The following is a 21,252-nucleotide window of genomic DNA, read 5'->3' on the forward strand; positions in this document are numbered from 1 at the left end:
GTACATAGAGTGAAAAGTCATTAGGGAATAGACTTAAGCTAACTCACTCCATGTTTATTTGAACATGGAGATTAGTCTATATTTAAAGAATACATTTCTAAATTTTGGGGTTTCTGTCAAGAAGACACGATTCTACTGAATATCTGAAAGAGCCACTACATCCTAAACTATTTCCACTCTATCAACAGCCTCACTACAAATACTCAACATAAAAGGCACTTAAACTTTCTATCAACTCAGCGAGCACACTCTGGATAGAATAAAAGATACAACTATACAACACATTCATAACCAAATACTGAGCCTAACCTTACCTACCTACCTTACTCTGGCAAAATTTAAATTGTAATCTGAACCACATTAGAAATTATTATTAACAGTAAGCATGAATGTGAACAAGCCCATGCTTTAGAAGAGGGCTTCGTAGGAAATAAGAAAAAAATCCTCTTGTGTCATCAGTGCAACTCAGGATGCAAAAATAAATACACATCGGTCACTCCAATGGCCAGTGAACACTTCAGAAGCACTTGTATAGGAAAACATTAAAATACCAGTAAATAAATTTGTCTCCTCTATTGTCTAATACAAGGAAAACATCTAATAAATAACAGCCACGTCTAATAAACAGTAGATTAATACAGCTGAACCAGTGATGACCAAGTCAAGACAAACGGCCAGCTAAGAACAACATACTGTGGAACACACTGTGTGCACAAATGCTGCTTCTCTAAGCTTTCCAAACTCTGCAAGATAGACTGCTGAACAGACAGTAGCTGCATATCAAGTAAAAGCTTAAGATGAAACTGTTCGGCAGTAAAATTCAAAGTGACAGAAAACACATGCTTAAAGACAAAAGGACACATCAGCTAACCATAACAGCACATCTGCAAATTCCAACATGCAGCTAAAATAAGCAAACATAGTCAAAAGACACTGTCTGCAAATTCCAAGATTAATTTGGTAAACTTTAAAACACACATGTGTCTGAAAAGACCAAAAATACTGTTGCACAACATGTACCTACAGTGAACTCCTTTGGAATTCCTAATGTATTAGGCTTTTAAAGGTTGCTATGAAAAAGATAGTAATACCACCACCACACACATAGAACCCATCTCCATAATCCCTCTTCCTAACTAAAAAGCTGCTAATTGGAAAAAACATTCAATATAGCCCCCTAGTTAAACATCAAATGACTGAAAAATAACCTTAATTTCTTTTCCAATTCCTAAAAAAAAAATTTGTTTCTTTAACGTACTTAATTATGCTCACATAAATATTTCACAGCCGTATTTAATTTGCCCCCTAAAAAAAGAAAAGGCCTATTTTTTTCAAGTAAAAATCCTTATTAAAACAACAATACAGCTACTGGAACTTTTAAACACACAAAACAAACTGCAAAAGGTTCCTGAGTGCAAGGTAAACCATAAAGGAAGAAATCTCCTTCAAGCTTCACAGGAGCTGACAGAAAAATTGATTCTGTTATGGGCTTTCCTTGCAGAATGCTCCTTCATGTCCGAACTTTTCCTGTACCTTCAACATCCCACCCGTGGGAGCTTCCAGAATGCCCAGACAACTGACAGCACACATCCCTTTCGCTCCGATACGAGCTTAGGTAAACCAGAACACAGTTCCAAAGCTGCAGCTCTTCACAGGGCTTCCTGACTTATCTTTATGTATTTGATAATTAAATACGACCGAAACTACTAGAAGTGCTAACAGACTCAGAGTATTCACAAAAGAGCTCAATATGAACTTGTTTTCCTGGTGGTGTTTTTGCTCTTTTCAAAATAACTTAAAAAAAAAAATCAAAACGCCAAGGTCAAAATTTACAAGCATCGACATCACACAACTCTCCAAAGGACATCGGACTGACACAGAACATTCTATATTTTTCCAGTCTCTACCAGAAGTCTTGAAAACAGGATAAGGAAAGCAGTAAAGACTACCAGACACTGTTTTGTCATCCTTTCTCAACTTAAAATCACTGTATAGCATTAACATACATTTTGTTATCTAAGATATGTACGAGCTTCATCTTCTGAAAAGCAACTGTATATGTGAAAGGAGGTCTATTGACTCTTCAGGTGATTATAGTACATACAATTCTATTCCATTACATACTTCTGTGCAAATATAAATTGTAGCACAAACACATCATAATTACGACACGAACCGTCACACTGTCAGCTGACCCAGAAAAGAACAATGCATGCAGGAATTTATATTGCTGCTGCATAAACAGACTGACACATATTTCTGGCATTGCACAATATCTCCATTGCTGTTTGTTTTGACAAAATATAGTTGCTTTGAGTCCCATAAGCTGCCTAATAAAGAACACTTGAATGTCCTTAGTTTCAGTTGACACTGCCAAAAGACATATCCTTTCTAGTTTTAATACTTACCTTCAACAGCAGACAATTTGTGATTTCTTCAAGCAGTTCAAAAGGAGAGAAACTATTAGCAACTTTATCACCTCAAAAAAGTTTGAGTTGTCTCATCATTTCTTCCTCGGCATTAGATGAATGCACAAAAAGAATTCAAGAAAAGAAAAATTCTGAGAAACTTCTCTACTTGTTACTTTTCTGTAATTAATGGAAAGACTGAGAACATCAGAACAAACTTCTGCTCTGGTCCTGGTTGCCATCAAAATAAGAAGTACACAGCTCTGAGGACTGACAAGAACGGGACTCAGGATAAGCACTTTAAAGCACTTACAAGAATCAGAGAGTGCCAAATACACCAGGTAAATATGTCCCGTTGATTAGGACATACTGACAAACACCCATACTCTATACTGAACTGAAATGTTTAATGAAGACTTTCCGAACCAACTGAATCATTCCAAAGACGACACACTTGCTCCCAGAAACAAACACTCTCAACAAAAAGCTAAACTGAGCAAGCAAGAAACACATTTTCTGGGGGGAGGTTGTCCATTTTTTAAAGCATTAGCATTTCTTCAACATCAACCTTCAGAACTGACCTTCAACCTTTAGTATTTTAGATGCCACAACATAAACTTCCTTCCACAAGCTGGATCAGCTAGTGTCTAGCTGTCAAGCCCATACGTTTCTGACCTGACAGTCGCTTGGTTACTTGCGAGATCCCGGCCCAGGAACATTACAGCTTTCAGGGAATGGTTCCTCTTCATACTTATTACAAGCTAATTTATATGTTCCACAAACAGTACATCACAAACCAATAGATGCTACACGACAGGAAAGACACTACTTAACTCAGGGAAAAACTTGAAAGAAACAGAGGCAACCCGTGAAAGTCTATGAACATAAGCTGTTTATTAGGGATGCTCTACAAAGAATTGTAAGTTTGCTTGGAATTTGCTCAAGCAAAAAAAACTTCTTCCACAATAAAACCCAACGCCACTCTTGAGTGCATAAGGAATCACAGATTACAGGCAACAACATGACCAGAGAGCTTAAAGGATGAAAAGATGTAAGAAAAGAAACGTATTATAAAGTCAAAGAAAATATTATTAAATACTACTAAAAGTAGTATCTTCTGGCAATACAAGGATGAAGATGCAAGTGTTGCACCTTTAGAAACATCTCTGCCAGAAATACGTGAGTGGAATTTATCTGTTTAATCTCCAAGTAATATTTTGGTTTACTGTTAACATTCTGTTCTGTAGTCCACACATCAAACAACCCACTCAAAAAATCTGAGGAGCTGAAGAGACCATGAGAAGAACAACTGGGGAAAGCGCAGGCCACCAGAGATGAGAAACCACTGGAATCAGAGATAAGTTTCCATCATGTTATTTACACTACATACAAACCACAATTATGCCAAATGATGCATGCATGAAAACGACAAATACACACTCTTAAACAAAACTATCAAAGCAAACCTAAATATCTAAGCTTAACTGGTTATTTCATAGCCACTTCACTTTAAACCTAAGGGTTTTAGGTAGCACAGAGTTACCAATATCCCCAATATATTTGGAAGTTCCTAGCAAGCAAATTTTTGTACTTAAGTCACACCAGTTTAGGGTTTTTTTAAGCTATCAGTCAGCATTATGAAATAGTTCAATGGTATTTAGAGTTAAAACTGAAAAGAACTGACATGTTTTAATCATTAAATCCAGACTACCAAGAAAACAGTTACACACACTTTACAAGAACAAATCCAGAAGAAGAAACAAACACAAACTGTGCTTTCCCTGTTCTGCATAATAAAACAGATTGCTTTCAACCTTTCCATATCTCTGGCATGTGCTAACGGGAAAGAGAGAAATCAGCCTAGAGTGTGTAAAGCAAAATATTTCACCTAGTGAAATTAATTTCCACTTAGTATCAAGCAGCCCAGATTTTCTAGCCTGCAAACATAAAACTTGTTTCAAGCATTAAAAGAATCAGTTCTATGAAATGTTTATCTTTTGTTCTCAAAAACCCCAACAACTTAAAAGGGAACATAAGAAAATACTTCAAGTAATATTAAAAATGGTTATGTCAAACTCTTGCGTTTCAGAGCATTGAAAGGTTTCTCATGCTTGAAGTAGCTGTTTTTTCAACTAGAGCTAACTACCCGACAGAGTGAGAATATACTGGAGCTTAGAATAGAATTCATGTATCAACCTCCTTTCCTACTTCTCCTTACACATAAGACGCTCAAAAGACCACTAACAAAACACAGGTGCAGATTTCTTTATTATTAAAAAATTCTCACATTCCAACTAGTGGCACTGAGATATTACGACCTTTGGCCAAGTCTCAGAAGTTTGTATTTTCCTTGACTCAAAAAACACACCTTTGTTTTCTCTAGCAAAAACTGTACCACTGCATGAGAACACTCCAGTGCATATTGCAGCCAGCTGACAGTCAGTGAGTAACTTTTTATCATTCCAGCCCTCCTTTTTTAGTACGGTATTCTCCAAGCTTACTTCTTGGATTGACCTATCTAGGCTTTCTCATTAACACTGCTCAATCCTAAACAGGCAATTAAGTTTTAAAGTGTTTACAGTTGCATAATGTTATTGCTCTGGAATGAAACTCGCTGTTTGCAGTCCGCTTTGGAGCCGAAAGTAGAGTCAACTGCCCAGCGTCTGACAAGCAATGAGCAAAAGAACTCACAGCCAGTAAGTACCAAACATATGCCCAAGAGCAAAATGGAAAAGCTTATAGTCAGACCAGGTCTCCACAGTAATAAATAGGCTTCCAGTTACCATCCTGAGTGAGTTGCTTAAATTTATGTGCGGTGTCCACTGAGCCTGAACTACAAAGCACTAAATTGGGACTTCACTGCTAAGAGCTTTTGGGAAGCGCTGCATGTTGAAGTGCAAGAAAACATAAATGAAGGGTGGTATTCGGCAGCTTTGCAAGAGGAATGCAGAAGTAATCGGAAAAGGGAGGTAAAAATGCATCAGTTCCATGTTCTCCCTCCTGTCTCTCCCCTTCCCTAATCCAACACATGGCTGGATCCAGCCTTCACTCCTTGAAGGATCACAGGTCTTCCTCTCACCACACTACTCAATGCTCCAACTTTACACACACTACAGAATCCTTTGGAAAGTGAGCCCGTAAACCTTAGTACACAGAGCAAAGACAGGCAAATAGGAGCCACCTACACTCCAACAGTTAACTACAGCCTGTAAAAACCACCCAGACTAGCAAAATCATTACTCTTGCATTTCATTTCCTCTAAACCCAGCAAAACAGCCCTGTTATGTGTACAGCACTAAGAGCAAAGCCTTATGCAAAAACATATCTTTGTGCATCGTTGGAGTTCCAACAATCACCAATTATATACCGTACTTTGCACTGGAAGGTACATATGCCAATGTGAGCATCCTCTAAGCTCCACCATTAATTAGACCTACATACACCACACTGAATGCAACAGGCACACACGCAACAAGTGATACCTACAAGACTGTTTGCTGGTAATGTGCTGCAAGTCAAAACTAAGCCACAGCTGCATTCTGTTTTCTTCAGTGCTAAACCAACCTCTTTCTAGGTCTGTGACATTAAGGAAAGAGAACACAAAGTTGTTTCATCCAGTTATTTCTTTTTAGGTCTAACAACTTGCAGTTTGCTAAGCATCTTCCTGTAGGGCAACCAGCCTTGCAATCTTCGAAAGATTAAGAATCCATAATTTCTCCAGGTAGTTAGTTAATCTTTTCGTCAACCGTAACAAATCACTGCCTCACCTGAGGCTTGTTCAAAGTACAGTAGATCACACAGCCTATCTTTTCAGATAACCCAGACTGAACATAAACCATTTTTACCACAGCCTTTTTAACACAAACTTTTAAATTACTTTTAAAGCTACAGATGTGTATCAAAAATTACACATCAAACCAGAGAACAACTATACCAAAGTATTTATTTTTTCCCAAAGGCTTTCTCCAAATACCCAGCTGAGGGGGGTGAACCCTACAACTTCACAACAGAGGATTAACAAGAAATGAACAAACTGAACACTAACTAGAAGCACTAGTTTCCAGTTTTAAGCTGTCTTCTTCTCTCGTCTTTGTAAAATACTTTTACTATGTTGTCCCTAACTCAGGCAACATTGTGAATCTTTTGAGTAAGGAAGTTGAAAGTAGAGCCATCGCAATGGCTGTCAGGTAACAGCTACCCAGCAGCAGGCATAGGAAATACAGAAGCACTCTTCAGGCTTGCCTGAAACTTAGCATCTATTCATATGCAATGGTGGCAGAAAACCTTCTTCCATCTCATGGCTAGAACCTTTTTATTGTGGTGGTTATGCCCCACCTTAGCTGCTCTTGGATGTACATGAATACATCCCCTGACAGGGCAGAAACAGCACAAAAATATTCAAAACCATACCAAGCTTGTTCAACTTGGAAAAATGTACAAGATCAGCTAAAACATGTATCAGGAAAACTTTAGTCATTGTTGAAAAACAGGCTTTTCAACTTGGGATGTGTCTGGCTACTTTGTGCAGAACTGTAACTGTTGAGACTGGTCAACAACAGAGTAATCCTTTCCAATGCTGTGCCAGTGCAAGTACTGATATTCCAGAAGAATAGTTTACCTTAACACAGAAATAAGTTTACAATACTTGGGTGGTGTTAGAAAAACAAATGCCTCTCAGTTACACTCTGAATCAGTGAATTCTCAGGGTTTCACAATATGAATTACCACATTCCTGCACCCCTAGCCTATTTTGATTAGTAACTAATACAGTAAGTAGTAGCACAACTTCTTAGTTGTAGCTTTAGGCATCTCCATTTTTGGAGTCCATGTCAGTGAAGAAACCTACCCACACCCATACCCACTATGGCAAAAGCAGAATACAGTTGTACTTATTAAAGAAGAAGAATCTTGCATTACCAGTTTGACAAGGTATGGGACAAAACCAGTCTCCGTCTTTAATATGACACTATAGAGATTTCACTTAAGTTTTTCCTCTCCATATAAAGTTGGTCAAGATTTCCTGGGATCCCATACAGGATTTCACAGCACGCAATGCCAAACCGTAAAACAACCGCAAGATATGCTGAGAAAATTTAACAAGTTTGGTATTTTTCCTGGGACCCCCCCATTATGGAGGCTAAGCAGCTACTACAAAAGCTATAGCAAGATCTTTTAAGTTGTAAACAACAGTGAACTGTCAGTTTCCTTGTGCAAGAAAAAAAAAAAAATAATGTATTTTTCAGTATATCAACTCTACACATTCTACACTCACAAGAAATAGCACAATTCTGGCTCAGCTGATATTTATTATTAAATTCCTATGACTTGTATGAATTAAAAATTATTTAATCCTAAATACTGCATTCTAGTGTGTTCAAAAAATTAATCCTTACATGACTAATGCTTCACCATTTTTTAGAAATAGACCCAGGACAAGATCCGTCATGCATGATTATTTCAGCGACAAGATACTTGGGCTTGCAAAAACGGTAAGCAGCAGCTGAGGCACTGCCCTGCCCTATTCTAATCATTCATCTTGGCCTCCAGTTGTCAGGTTTAGTTCTGAGGTTTAGTTCTGTGGCTAGCAGTTGTAAAGTACGTTTTTCACACTATGTTAAAAGGGAGTGCTTGGGAATATCTGAAAAAGGCTGGCCAAGCCACCCTCATTAAACAAGAATCAACATGTACTTCCCCTTCAATGCTCTCCTATTATATATATATATTTTTTTTTTTCCTTCCCAAGTGACGAACACTTCAGTCTTATAATTTCAAACTTGTTTAAGCAAGTAATACTCAACAAGGACAGATACCTGCCTTCAGCAGGAAATTCAACTTACAGGCTCTTTACATTTTATTTTTCTATTTCTTTGTACTCTGTCACTGCAGTTCACATGCTAAGTGAATTTACTGGGCTAACTGAAGCTAAATATATACAAATCTGCAATATTTGGCCTAAATGCAACTGGATCACTCCATGGAAAAGTTGTTTGATTTTTACAAAGGCAACTGTAAAGCCCATGCAAAAAGAGTATAGTCTCAGGTCTGATCACAGACAAGCCTGGTATTTAAACACAGAAAACAGTTAAGCAACATAGCTTAACTATCAAAGAGTTGACTTCTGGGGGTTTTTTAAGCTTTTTTTAATGTTCAAAGTCATTTGTTGCCTGCCACAAAAGATATCTGTCATCATCAGTTCCAAACTTCACAACTATCTGAACCCAAAAAGCATGCTACATCACAGAACAGAACCATGCTAAAGGGCAGGGAAGGGAAAAAAGAAAAAAAAAAGAAAAAAGAAGTAACAAGGACAGTCCGTTAATATGCTGTAACCAGTAACAAATGCCAAAGCAAAAGCAAGATGGTGAGGAACCTGGTCTGAGGAGAGGAAAAAGCTCCTATTCCACACTGGGCTCCAAACAAGGGAAAGATGATGCAACTGGGAAACCCTGCAGCTTCCTACTCAGTGGAGAGAACAGGCACGCTCGGCCCATTTCTCCTCTACTACCTCCCAGGACTTAATCTTTTACAACCGTTGCATAAAATACAGAAGAGTGTTACGCAGTATCTAAAGACTACAGTTCCAACAGGAGATGAGAGTTACACCAAGGTAAGTATCAGCATAAATAAGATTACAGGAGGGGAAAAGGACAGCTTCTTTCCTGCACAGACAAGCAGTGAGAGCTAAAATCCCAAAAAGCTTTTTCATTTCAACTTTACATGAAGCAAAGTAATTCCAGATTTCTTAAAACTAAGGCTCAGCTTTTGGAAGATAATGTTGTTGAACCACACCCTCAAAAGACATTCTGAAAACTCAAGCTGCATGTTCTAAAAGAAATAAATTACTAGATGCACCTGCCTCATGTTCTTCAACACAAAGCTGAAAGAATGTTATGACCTTCCAAGCCTTTTCCCCATGAAATACAAAAATGTGATAATACTGAATGAAAAATATATTACTCACGAATAACATAATAAAAAAAGATATTTGCAGTGGTATCCCAAGGCATCCTTGAAATTGTCTACACCAAACTTCTAGTCATTCACGCAAATGTACTACAGCAAACAGAGCGCTTTGGAGAGATATTCTGAAGTTAGAAGTTTACCTAAGATACACATAAATATGTAAAAAACCCAACCAGATTCACCCATGCATCCAAGACCGCCCTCCATACACGCTTTGCTGTTTCAACCTTCATCTCTCAGGTACAGAGTCATGCTTAATACCCGTAATGAGATTATCCGAAGAACTTCTAGTGCTACAGGTAACTCTTTGAACAACGGAATCCCATTTAAACCTCTAAGTGACCTTTGATTTGCGTGAAAAGTTTCATTTATTTCTGGGTTTCCAAATTAGAACACAAAAGGTGGCCCATGTCTTAAATCCTATTAGAAGCAAGAGGTTCAAATGTGAGATGTCAGTCAGGACTTTAAATGCGATACACAACAGAATCTTAAAGAATATAAAATTACACAGTTCAGTTTCCCATTGGGAACAGTAAATCCACAAGCCTTACTCTAGCACAAACGGCAGGGAAAAGTACAGCTAGTAACAGAATTTAGGTCCGGTATTATCCATTCAACAAGGCTAATGGAGACCCATGAACCCCACCATGTAACAGAGAACCATTTCAGGTAGCAGATTTCCCATCTATGGATAGGACTGCAAAGAAAAGGAGAGTTTAGACCACCACATTCTATTGGCAAAAGTACATATTGCTATTATTTTTGAGATAGGCTCACATAAGACCTTTGAGAATCCACAACTCAAACCCACAAATCCACAATTTAAACCCTGCCGTTGATTAAGACAGAAGTCCTTTCAGATGCATACAGCAGAATTCCCTTCTCCCCCCATTTTCTTTTTTAAAACAAATTTGATCTACACAGTGAGAAAACTTTCCTATCAAGAATTCTGTGAAGCACACAATAAAACAAACAAGGAATTCCGCTTTCAGCTCTCTCACTCTTCAGTGGCTTGTTTCATAACCATGCTTGAAAATTGAGAAATAGTACTAAAACAGCTTAATAAAATTGGTTACTATTTACTGAGACAACCCTTGATTTGGCACCACTAAAATAACAAGAATTTATGATTCTCTTTATCGAGTGAGACCTCTCCACATTAAAGAAAGTTTTAGCTTTTACACCAAGGATTTGGGCAACCAAAATTCCTTTTTAAGTAATTGAAAATAAACACCATTTCTCATTACAGGAAATTGTCATTGTTGAGAAGACAATGATTAATAAACTTCACTAACTGCAAGGTAGTTCCTTCACATGAGCATTCACAGTTAGATCTTTCAACTATACATCAAGACAGTCTAAAGTTTGTATAGGTCAACACAAAAAAGTCTTTGTTTAAACTGCACATCTTAAGGTGGCTATGTTTTGCTTTTTTTACCTATGTAAATTATTCAGCTACCTAAGCTTATATAATTATTTCATTATACTGTGCACTGTTCTGTAAATTTGAGGTGGGGTAAAAAAGAATCTCACTTATTTTGACAGTAGAGAGTTTCTTAACTCATGGTCTACAACCTATACTTGTTTTTACCAGATATTCTACCCTGCAATTTCTTATAAAAGGTAAATACGCATTTAAAAACAATGTTTCCCTACACATAATTTAAACTGAACAGAACCAAACTTGATATGTATTTATATAGCAGGTAAGATTAAAAAAAAGCAAGCACTGTGCTTCAGAATATTTCTAGACAACTACATGTGAAACAGAGTTGTATACCAAACTCTACCATGCACTAGCAACAGGAGTGAGGCACAACACAGCATGACTCCAAGTATACCCAAACAGAGACTACTGTTCGGGGGGAGGGGGGAATTTTAAAATTTAAAAAAAATTAAAAGCTGCCCATTTTCCTATCATAACAAATAGAAAACACTTGCTTATTTTCCCAGTGGAAGCTCCTTTCTCTTCAAAACCAGAAGGATGTGCATATCAAGTTTTTCAAGTGTTTCCCCACATGGCCCTATACACAAGCGATGGTCCTTATTTAAGATCTGTCCAGAAGATATCTCATTAAGCCTAATACTGGTAGTGCAAGTATCTTTTCATTAAGGAATCCTGGAGCACTTCATAGAATTTCTTAAAAAAAAAAAAAAAAAAATGCTCTTTCTAAACATTTTATATTCCTGAAAACCGTAAAACAGATTAACTACTGTAAAAGATGTTGACTGTTGTTATTCATGTGTACCCATCAAAAGTCAGAGCGTACCTCAGATGCAACCAGAATTATTCCTGTTAAGATTTTCACTACCATCCTCAAAAACCATATCCTTAGTACAAACAAACAGAAGCACACGACCAAAGTTCAAGGCTAGCCACCGTGGAATAGCAGAAGAGAAGGTTAAGTAACCAGGCTTCTCCCCTTAAAAATGTTACAGCTCTAGCCACTCTAGACCAGGCCACAGAGCATTGTCGTGCCCATCAGAAGGACCTGACTTTCAGCAGAGCTTACGTGAAACCCATGGTAAAGTCTGAAATAGATCAAGGTCATAGGCAAAAAACAAGTTAACGAACTATTCACATCAATCCACAGAGAACCTAAAGGAAAACAACACATCAGAATGAAACTTTAACTTTAGCATTAACTTGAACAAGTATTGTAATCACAGTAATCCTCCAATTCTGAATATATGAACTAGGAGAGTAACCTCCCCAAGCGACCCACAGATATGTATTCAGCTCACTACACAATCATCTGGAGTTTACACAACGCAGAAACAGTATTTCCATGCACTCCTGTGAAAAAGCCAAGTTGAACAAAAAAACCCACTCCACTCGACAGCAAAATAGTAATTCCTCTCTCAGCCTGGAGAATGTGAAAACATTTTTCCTGGCAAGAATTGCCACACATTTCCCCATTGACACTTGGAGAATCCACAGGCAGGCTTACAAAAAAATACACTTGAAGTTATGAACACCCAGATTACCTGACACACACAATGCAAATTTATCCCTTCTCAGTGTTTTTAGCGTGAGATCCATATGTGCAAGAGATTATGATAGGTATTTTCTAATATATGTCAACAGATAGCAGTCAGCTTTACAGACTTAAAGTGACTTAAGCTGCCTAAATTGCAAAAACCAGCTTACATGCAGACCTCTATCATACTCCTTCATAGCAGGAAAACAAAAAAAAAAGCAAAATTAAGTTAAAGAGCGAGGTATATTAATCAAGTTCTGGGATGCAGTGCTAACTTAGGAAGAGCAAAACCCAAAATTTCTAATAACTGAAATGTTCTCTCCAAAGATTCAAGTTCTCTGACAACACTGTTAACTCTAAGGGATCTACAATATATCAAAACACAAACAAATGTGTACTCTTCATTCTAAGAGTTCTAAGAACTTGGGGGGGGGCAGATTGTATTTCTCATTCATCTTTATCTTTAAAAAAAAAAATGCAAGAGGTTTTTTTCTTTTTTTCAAACATCTAGCTGGAAATTGCAACTATGTAGCCACACTGAAACTTTACACCTTGATAACAAACATCTTTAAAGTAGTTCTAGTTGTACTCTTAAAAAGAACAGAGAAAATATAGAAGGGCTTGCAGACAAAGAATTCTCAGAATATGAAAATAAACACTACCTGTTGTACAAGAGGCTACCACCAACTTAGCATAGATGACTATATATGTGAAGTTCACCTGGTTCTAAATCTATCATGTATTTTTAAAACAGCTTGTTTTGATTATAGCTCTTTTTACCCGAGCTTATATACAGCAAGTTAGACTACGGCACACCAAACATTAATAAACACATTATCAGACATTTGTACACAGTAACAGAAGAGTAGGAAAATACAATAACTAGCTCATCTTTCAGGGCTACATCCACTATTAAAAACAAACAAAAAGCATTTCAGTGTAGTCACCAAAACATTCTTTCAACAAATAACCTAAGGAAAATAAAAACAACAGTTTTAGACTTGACAAAATCTTTTTATTACAGTGACTGATGGGACATCATAACAGCACTAAAGTTCATCCTCAAGCATAAGAAAATTTAAAACAAATTCTATATTTAATCTAGCTAAAGGTGTATTTTTAATCAAGATAACCAAAATTAACAGCAGAGTATAAACAGCAAGTTGCTAACAACAGGCAAGCAGATGTCTCCTGGGTAGGGGTGGGATGTTTCAATAAACAAACTCACCCAAACATATTTAAATGAGAAACTAAGCTAGAGACTTGGTTGTCAACATACTCCACTTCGTTACCTAAGTGCAGCTAGTCCTCTGTTTGCCCAGTCATAGAGGATACCTTCAGAATATGAAGTTACCTGAACGTTGTGGACAAAAGCTGTCTGTTTCTCTGCCTTGCAAAGAAAGAAGTGTCAGGGAAGCTGAGGTTTATTGATATGGTCAGTGAAGAATTCTGAACACTGACTCCCATCTCCACCTGACTTCAACTGGTGTAGATAAAGACAAACCCATCCAGTAATTTACTAACAGTAAGAGCCAAGCAACTGAAACTCAACATAAACAAGACTAAAATTATAGTTGTCTGAAAATGCAATGGAAAGAGTCAAGCTCGTCCTTGCTATCAGAAGGGGGTGAGAGAAGTGGGGGATACGTCTGCTCTGACATGCATTTGCACACCTGAAATCCTTCTGGATCTCTATCATTTCTGGACACAGAAATGTGAGATTAATGCTGAGATTAATGCCTTTTTTTTAGAAGTCAGTAGCACATCTTGTTAGAGTAAGAAGTATAAGCTATGTCACCTCAAGGCTGAACAGTTATGAATACTGTAAATGGAGCTGCGCTTCAAATGCTAAGGAAATCTCAGCTGCTGCAAAGTTTGGCAAGCACTTCACTTAATGTTCTTTCTGCAACTGTGTTCTTCATATTATGTACAATTCAAAACCTCATTTCTACACCTATGACATCCTGTATTATTTAAAACTTGTCTGGAGGAAATCCAAATAATCATTACTAAAATGGCAACAAAATCCTTAAGTTCATCATTATGAAACAATACCAGGGCAGTCTTCAGACCAAGTGTTTAGATATTTCTTACATGCAAAACAAACAGTATTTCTGAGATTATCTAAGGAAGATCATTCTATAGAGACATACCTCAATTTAATTGAATACAAATACGAACAGATGCACACTATTTTTAACCGAAGTGTGGAACAGTAATAAAATATTTACCATAGATAGAAAGCAACTAAAGATGGCTTGCCAGGGACCCACTTTTAATTAAGATACAATGGGCATCCTAGTAAAGCTGAAGCCAAACCAAAATTATATGGAGCTTTTCCCCCCCACACACATTTAACTCCACATTAAAGTGCTCTTCTCTACACACAGACACACACAGCCTCCAACAGAAAGTTCTCATCTGCCCCTATATACATGTTCCTGAACACAGAAATTCTGAACAGGACCATCACAAACACAGAAAAAACTTCTAACTTTTATTATGCTTACCTTGCAGAGAAATTAAAGTATGATAAATTTAAGACCAAAAGATTAGAAATGCAAGAGTAAGACGGATCTTAAGAAGAATGTTGCTGTATTACAGAATTGTTTTTATTTGTGCTAGGTACCAGAGTCTCTGCAAAATTGAACTCGTAGTCTTCTTCAGCCAAAACAAGCACGCTGTTGTCATTTACAGAAACTTCCACATGAAATTCTACCAGCATATAGAACCCTAGCCTGCAACACCTTAATAGTAAGAACAGGTAGCCACTTGGACCTCATCTACCTTAAATTCAAAATTTAACTTTTAAATGCAGTAGTGTCCTGTATGTTTCACAGATCAATTTACAACTTTTATGCACACAAAACTTGCAGACTACACTCTAGCAGGCACATAAAGAGCATAGTTAAATCCACTAAGAACATAATTAAACAATAATTGAATGTATTCACATTAAAAATAAAAGTTCTCTCAGTTCTCAAAGTAAAAAGTTCTTTTTCATTTTTTCCTGTGAAAAATTCTATGAAGAACTACATTAATTTCAAGTTCTTGCACAGCAATTTGATTTCATTAAGTTCATCTTCCAAGGTCAGAGTACAGTTTGACTAGGGTGATCTGTAACAGAAGGTAACTCCCAGAAAACAAAAAGCATTGCCAAGAATCCAGTTATTTTATCAAGACAATGTTGATGTATTTCATTTCCAGCTGTCCATACAAGAAAAACTTGTCAGTTTTACTCTGTGTAGATGTTACAGATAAAGCACATCTACGTAAGATTAGAATGCTCTTCTCTCTGTGAATTAGACATCCACAACAAAAGTCTTCTTACTGCAAATACCCATTTCAGGTTTATGTGAGCTAGAACCGATGCCTTTAAGTTACTAGCTGACCACCGTGCCACAAGTATCCTAGAAAAGTCTATTCCTCTGACATTCAGAGAACGCACATCACTGCTGCAGAATAAATTGTATGTACATCTCTAATCCACAAGACGTGCAAATACACAAGTACCGATTTGCCATTTTGTGACCATATGCACAGTGGTACAAGCCTCTTCCTTACACACAGAAACACAGTAAACGTCAGGAATTAAGTACAGGGATGCCATTAGAAATTGAGTGTCTTCATACTAAGAGAAGCAGTTTTGGTACAGAAGCAATCAATCTGGCTTTCCTTCTTTTATAGAAGGAGTTTCCATCAGTCATCAGAACGGTCTAAGCGGCCAAATCAGCTAAATACATAAAATAGGAAAAGCGTACCTACAAATAATTAAATTCAATACTCCCTTAAGATAAAGTACTCCAAAATCAACTACAAACATGTGTTACAAACTACATGCCAAGTCTGAAGGAGAAATATTAGTTACATAGCGATTTAGTAATTCATGCAAGTAATTAATGCAATTATACTAGTATTTGTACAACTAGTTAAATTGATATTCACATCTTTCTACTAAATTGAAAACAACTACTATGACAAAAAAACCCCTTAAAAAATCTCTTCTTTCTTGAAAAAAATACAACACAGTAGTCAGTAAATTTAAAGTTATGCTGCTTCTACCCCTCCTCAAAATCCACAGCTAAACAATGGGTCGAGACAGTAGTTCAAAAGAATGCTCAGCTTGAAATAATTAACAAAAAAGTTTGAAGAGTTTCAAATATTGCAGGCACCAGTTTTCCTAGTGAACACCTACTAGAATTAAAAAAAAAACCACCTTGTTTCATCTCTTCAGAAATTTACACCTATGAAGTAACTGACTCTTTACCACAACAACAAAAATTTGCCAAATACAGAAGTTATTTCTAATTGTAGCAAGAATAATAAAATACTTTATACTTTCGAAAGCACTATCAGTTGTCACCTTCCACAATCATTTGAGCTTAAGCACCACTGAGGACAAAAGTGGCATAGTTTCACACCAGAACACCAGTATTTTTTCACCAGCAACCTACAAAAATCCATACACTGTAGTGTATTTACATAAAAATGCAGCAAAATGTCTCTCTCAACTGAACTACAAGACTTGCTTTCCTACAGATTCCACATGAAACCATACAATTATGACATTTTTGAAAACAGGAATTGTTTTTTTAGCTGCATTAATCTTTTAGAAATGTTTAGAAAGAAATGTTTACACATAAGTAGCTTACTAGATCTAGGAAGGAGAGCCAAGAACTGAAAAGAGAAAAGAGGAACAGTTCAGTTTAAAGCTTGGGTGATCCTACTCAGCCACAAATTCAAGTATAACAGGTCACAGATCATACAATTACTTAATGGCATCCATTAATGTAGCAGACCTGAAATAGTGGCTAAAGAGAAGCCACAATTATTACAACAAAAAACCAAAGAATGGTTTTTGCCTGCAGCACGTGATTTAACACAGGAAGCAGCAAAGGTTGGAAAGTTCTCCTTTCTGATTTCCATCAGGTTTCCATCATACCATTGTAACACAACTCGATTAATGAGTATCACCTTTTAGTTTCTGTCCCTGAGTAATCGCCAGTACTGATTACTATACCAAGAGTCATACAGCGATTACATTATCATGAGAGCAGGGGAACAGAAGGGTTTAAAACCACTGTTTCAAAGGGTATAAACAGTAACTATAATATTTAAGGATATGTAAACATTTGTAAAAATAATGAGAATTCTTGGAATAATGTATGAAAGTATAACATCATCACGACACACCTGGGACAATAACCGGCCACGCTAGCAAGCGGAAGGCTATCAACAGTTACCTGACACCTGAAAGCGGCCTCTGCTTTGCCTACAACCAGAAGCTTTTCAAAGCGTTCAAAGTTCAGTTGTATTCTTTTTAACTAGCATGGATAAGACCCGAGAAGTTCTGTGGGCACCAATCACCTTTTCCTAACTACACACTACTGCCCTGTGTAACACATTTAGCACTACAGGCTGTATGTTGGTACACTGCATCCTCCAGAAGTCAATCATTAGTAACTCCTAGCAAGACCAAAAAAGAAAAAAACAAATCCAAACTTTCCAAAAGGAACCACATGAATTAAACAACACACTTCGACTTCCACACTGCCGTGACAACTCCTCTCGTATTCACAAGGTAGCAGTCTTAAACTTTTCAAGATTTTTAAAACAAAGTCCATAATGGTATCAGAACGGCCTGCCTTCTTTCCCAGAACGGCCTCTACGCAATTCTTAAGCACGCGAATGAATCAGGTAGCTAGAAACAGCACTAAAATACACTAGTGACAGAAGAAAGTCCATCAAGTTCTATTAAACAAAAGGATGTAGATACGACTTCACACTCAGGCTAAGCCAAAGAAATTCCAGAAACTGGGAAAAGATACCAGAGGGAAAGGGCTGACGTTCCCCACTTGCCCTGGTTTTGTATCTTTCTCAAAGTGAGCACGCACCACCAGATACTTCCGGAAAGTACTAAGCTAGATTGATTTGCCCCTAACATAACTTGACTCTCTGGTAAATTAAATATAGAAAAAGCCAACAAAATACCACAAAATACAAAAATTATCGAAAGATACCTTCCTTTCAAAATGTCCATACCTGTGGAAGTGCAGTATTGAGCTGTCTCTGCAAGGAATCTCTCTCATGACCAACTTCATGTAGCTTGCCCTGGGTCAATGCTAGCGTCTCCTGAGTTTCTCTTAGTGTTTCCAGAAGGCGATCCCTTTCTTCCAACATGGATACCATCAACTGCTCAAAATGGGAATCAGCATCTGACTGTAACGGGGAACCTGAACCATGGCCTCCATTTCCCCCAGAGGGAATCTCTGCCTCACTGATGGTTGGCATCACCTCACACATCATCTTGAAACAAAATAAGACAAAACAAAGACGATAAATTTAAGTCAAACAAATCTAAACAGGATAAGCAAAGAAACTTTGGATACTAGCCACAATACCAACTTAGCTTTCACAGTGATAGCTTCAGCAAAGGTTGCCAACACCTTAGTGTTTGCCACTATTTCATTAAGACTGCGGGAGAAAAGGTATACAATCAATCTAATCAAGGCATCACTTCATAATAAGAATTTTGTGACTTCTTGCAAAACCAGATTTTTACAGCTACTTTTCAAACTGTCATCTCATTTTAATGGATTTATATTTTTGCTAAGAGTAAACTGCTGCTGAGATCTTTAAAAAGACAAAGATAAGGCATGCAGCATGCCATCAAAAATTATACACTTAAACCAGTAACTGATTACACTGCATATTTTAAGAATTATTATCTGCTTCTTCAAACTCTTGAAACATACAAAGAGAGTATCTAAAACGGTACTCTGAGCTTATGCTGGCTGTAGAAATCCCATGGCAAAAGTGATGCATGTAAATTGGTGGCAAATCCAAACAGTCCAATTCAGGAGATACACATGTAAAGGAAGATAAAAAGCAAAAAATTCATTACAAAGTGGTAGCAGCTGTCACTGTGAATAACAAACATACAAGTAAGCAAAACTAAATCAAGGCAGAGTGTGACGACAATTAACTATGCAAATGTAAATACTGTACTACTGCTAAATTGGAACAACTTTTAAGAGACCCTAACAGATCCTTACAAGCAGCTAAGGCATCAAGCTTTTTAAAAAGCATGGAAAAAAACCACTCATATAATTACTGCACACTCTCACTGAATCACTAAGACTTCTAAAGTTCTTCAGAGAGCCCCTCTCAATGTCACAAACCTATAAACACCTAAGGCAAACCAGAAAAAAACAGTTCTCTCAACCTCTCAGGTACCACAAAGTTTGTTCTCAGCCTTAAATGTCACACTTCTACCTGAACATTTTTAACAACAATTAAACTTATCCTGAGCCTTACAGTGGGACCCCTCAACCCCTGGAAAGACTTGCAACAGCCTGAAGTGCTCTGTAACATTTTCATGCAGGATTATCATAAACCCTGTATTTTCAACACCACAACATTATTTACCTTGCTCAGTAAAATAAAAAAGCTTGGAAAACAGGCCCCAGGTTTCCTGCAGTACCAGTTCTTCTCTGTTTTTAGGAGTTATTTGTTACCCCCAAAAACCCTTCTGATTGCAAAGCATCCATTCAGCTCTAGTCCAATGTCTATTTAATTGAAACACCCTGTACACATGAAAACAAATAAACCTGCCAAGAAAAGAGCAGATCCAGTAAAAAGCAGCAGCAGCTTCAGCCAACAGCCAAGTCTCCAGAACAGAAGAATGCGAAAATAAACTGTCTCAGCTTCCCATCCCTCTATTACTGGCCCACAGGTCCTGCAACAGCTGGGATCCAGAAATCATGTGCTGAGAAAAATCAAAAAAAAAAGGCAGTCTGATGCAGTGGTGCAACAAGCTTCAATAGTTCATCGCTCATAAATTCCACCCAGGTCACAATTGCATTATGAAAAAGAGTACGGACAGCATGGGAAAACGGCACGAGCTTCCGCGTAAAGGATTTGGAAAAGCCTCCCTTCTTTTCTCTGGTACTAATTCCAACGGGAGGCTCTCCTTCCAGCTTCCTGGGGCTTAGCTCAAACATTTATAATCCCAAGGGCGAGGCGCTGGGACGGCTTCGGAAGGCGAGGAGAAGGGAGACCTGTTGCGTCCTCTGCGCCAGTCCTCCACCCGCTCTCGCCCCGGCCGGGCCCACCGACGATGCTCCGGAATCGAGATTTCCAGCCGAGAGGGGTGAAAGCAACCCGCCGAGAACGGAGGCAGCGCAGGCGGGGGAGGAAGGCCCCGATGAGAGACCGGGGGCACCGGCAGCTCGTAGCCCGGGTGTCGCCGCTCCTCTTCCCCGCGGCAGGGCCCGACAAACAAAGATGCTGCCCGAGGAGATGGAGCTATTCCGCTCCCCCCTCCGCCCCTCACCGGGAGCGCCGGGCCGGGCCTGCTTCCCACCCTCCCGGCCGGAGGCCCCAGCGGCACCGGGAGCGCGGCCCCGCAGCAGCCCGAGTACAGCCGGCTCGGGCTCAGCGCAGCCCCGGAGGAGCGAGCCCGGCCGCGGAGGCCCCAGCGGCGCGAGGGCCGAGCGAGCTCTCCCTCCGGCCCCTACCGAGCGGCGGGGCAGGCTCCCCCGCGACGGGAGGACTCGCGTCCCTCCGGGCCGGGCCCAGGTCCGCCCGCCGCCGCCGCCTCCACGTCCGTGGTGGCCGGCGAGGGGCCGGCTGAGGCCGGGTAGGTGCCGCTGCGCCCCGCGACGGCGGCGGCCTGGGCCCGGCGGTGCCGCCGCGGCCTCAGGGGGCGGCAAAGGCCCTTTGCGCTCGGAGAGCCCCGATCGGCGCCGCCGGCCTCCGACCCGCCGCCCGCCCGCCGCGCCAGCACCGAGCACCCAACGCCGCCGCCTCCCGCTTCTCCCAGCGCCCTCTGCGGCTCCTGCATAAATCAGTGCGGGGCCCACAATGCACCGCGCGGGGAGGCTCGGGCGCTCCTGCCC

General features: G+C 39.0%; 1 protein-coding gene across 8 annotated transcripts in view; it reads right to left on the reverse strand.

The window, feature by feature from the left end:
* PPFIA1 (PPFI scaffold protein A1) overlaps window positions 1–21,052 on the reverse strand; it is a 60,661-nt gene extending 39,609 nt beyond the window's left edge. For all 8 annotated transcript variants that reach the window (XM_075425395.1, XM_009935988.2, XM_075425392.1 and 5 more), the window contains exons 1-2: window positions 19,781–21,052; window positions 18,395–18,658 (exon numbers count right to left, since the gene is read on the reverse strand). In XM_075425395.1, the coding sequence (XP_075281510.1) occupies window positions 18,395–18,658 (264 nt within the window). In that variant the 5' untranslated portion in view covers window positions 19,781–21,052. The remainder of the gene's footprint in view (window positions 1–18,394; window positions 18,659–19,780) is intronic.
* Between the last annotated feature and the right edge of the window lie 200 nt (window positions 21,053–21,252).

The sequence above is a fragment of the Opisthocomus hoazin genome, chromosome 7 (assembly GCF_030867145.1).
Source record: "Opisthocomus hoazin isolate bOpiHoa1 chromosome 7, bOpiHoa1.hap1, whole genome shotgun sequence".
NCBI classification, from domain to species: domain Eukaryota; kingdom Metazoa; phylum Chordata; class Aves; order Opisthocomiformes; family Opisthocomidae; genus Opisthocomus; species Opisthocomus hoazin.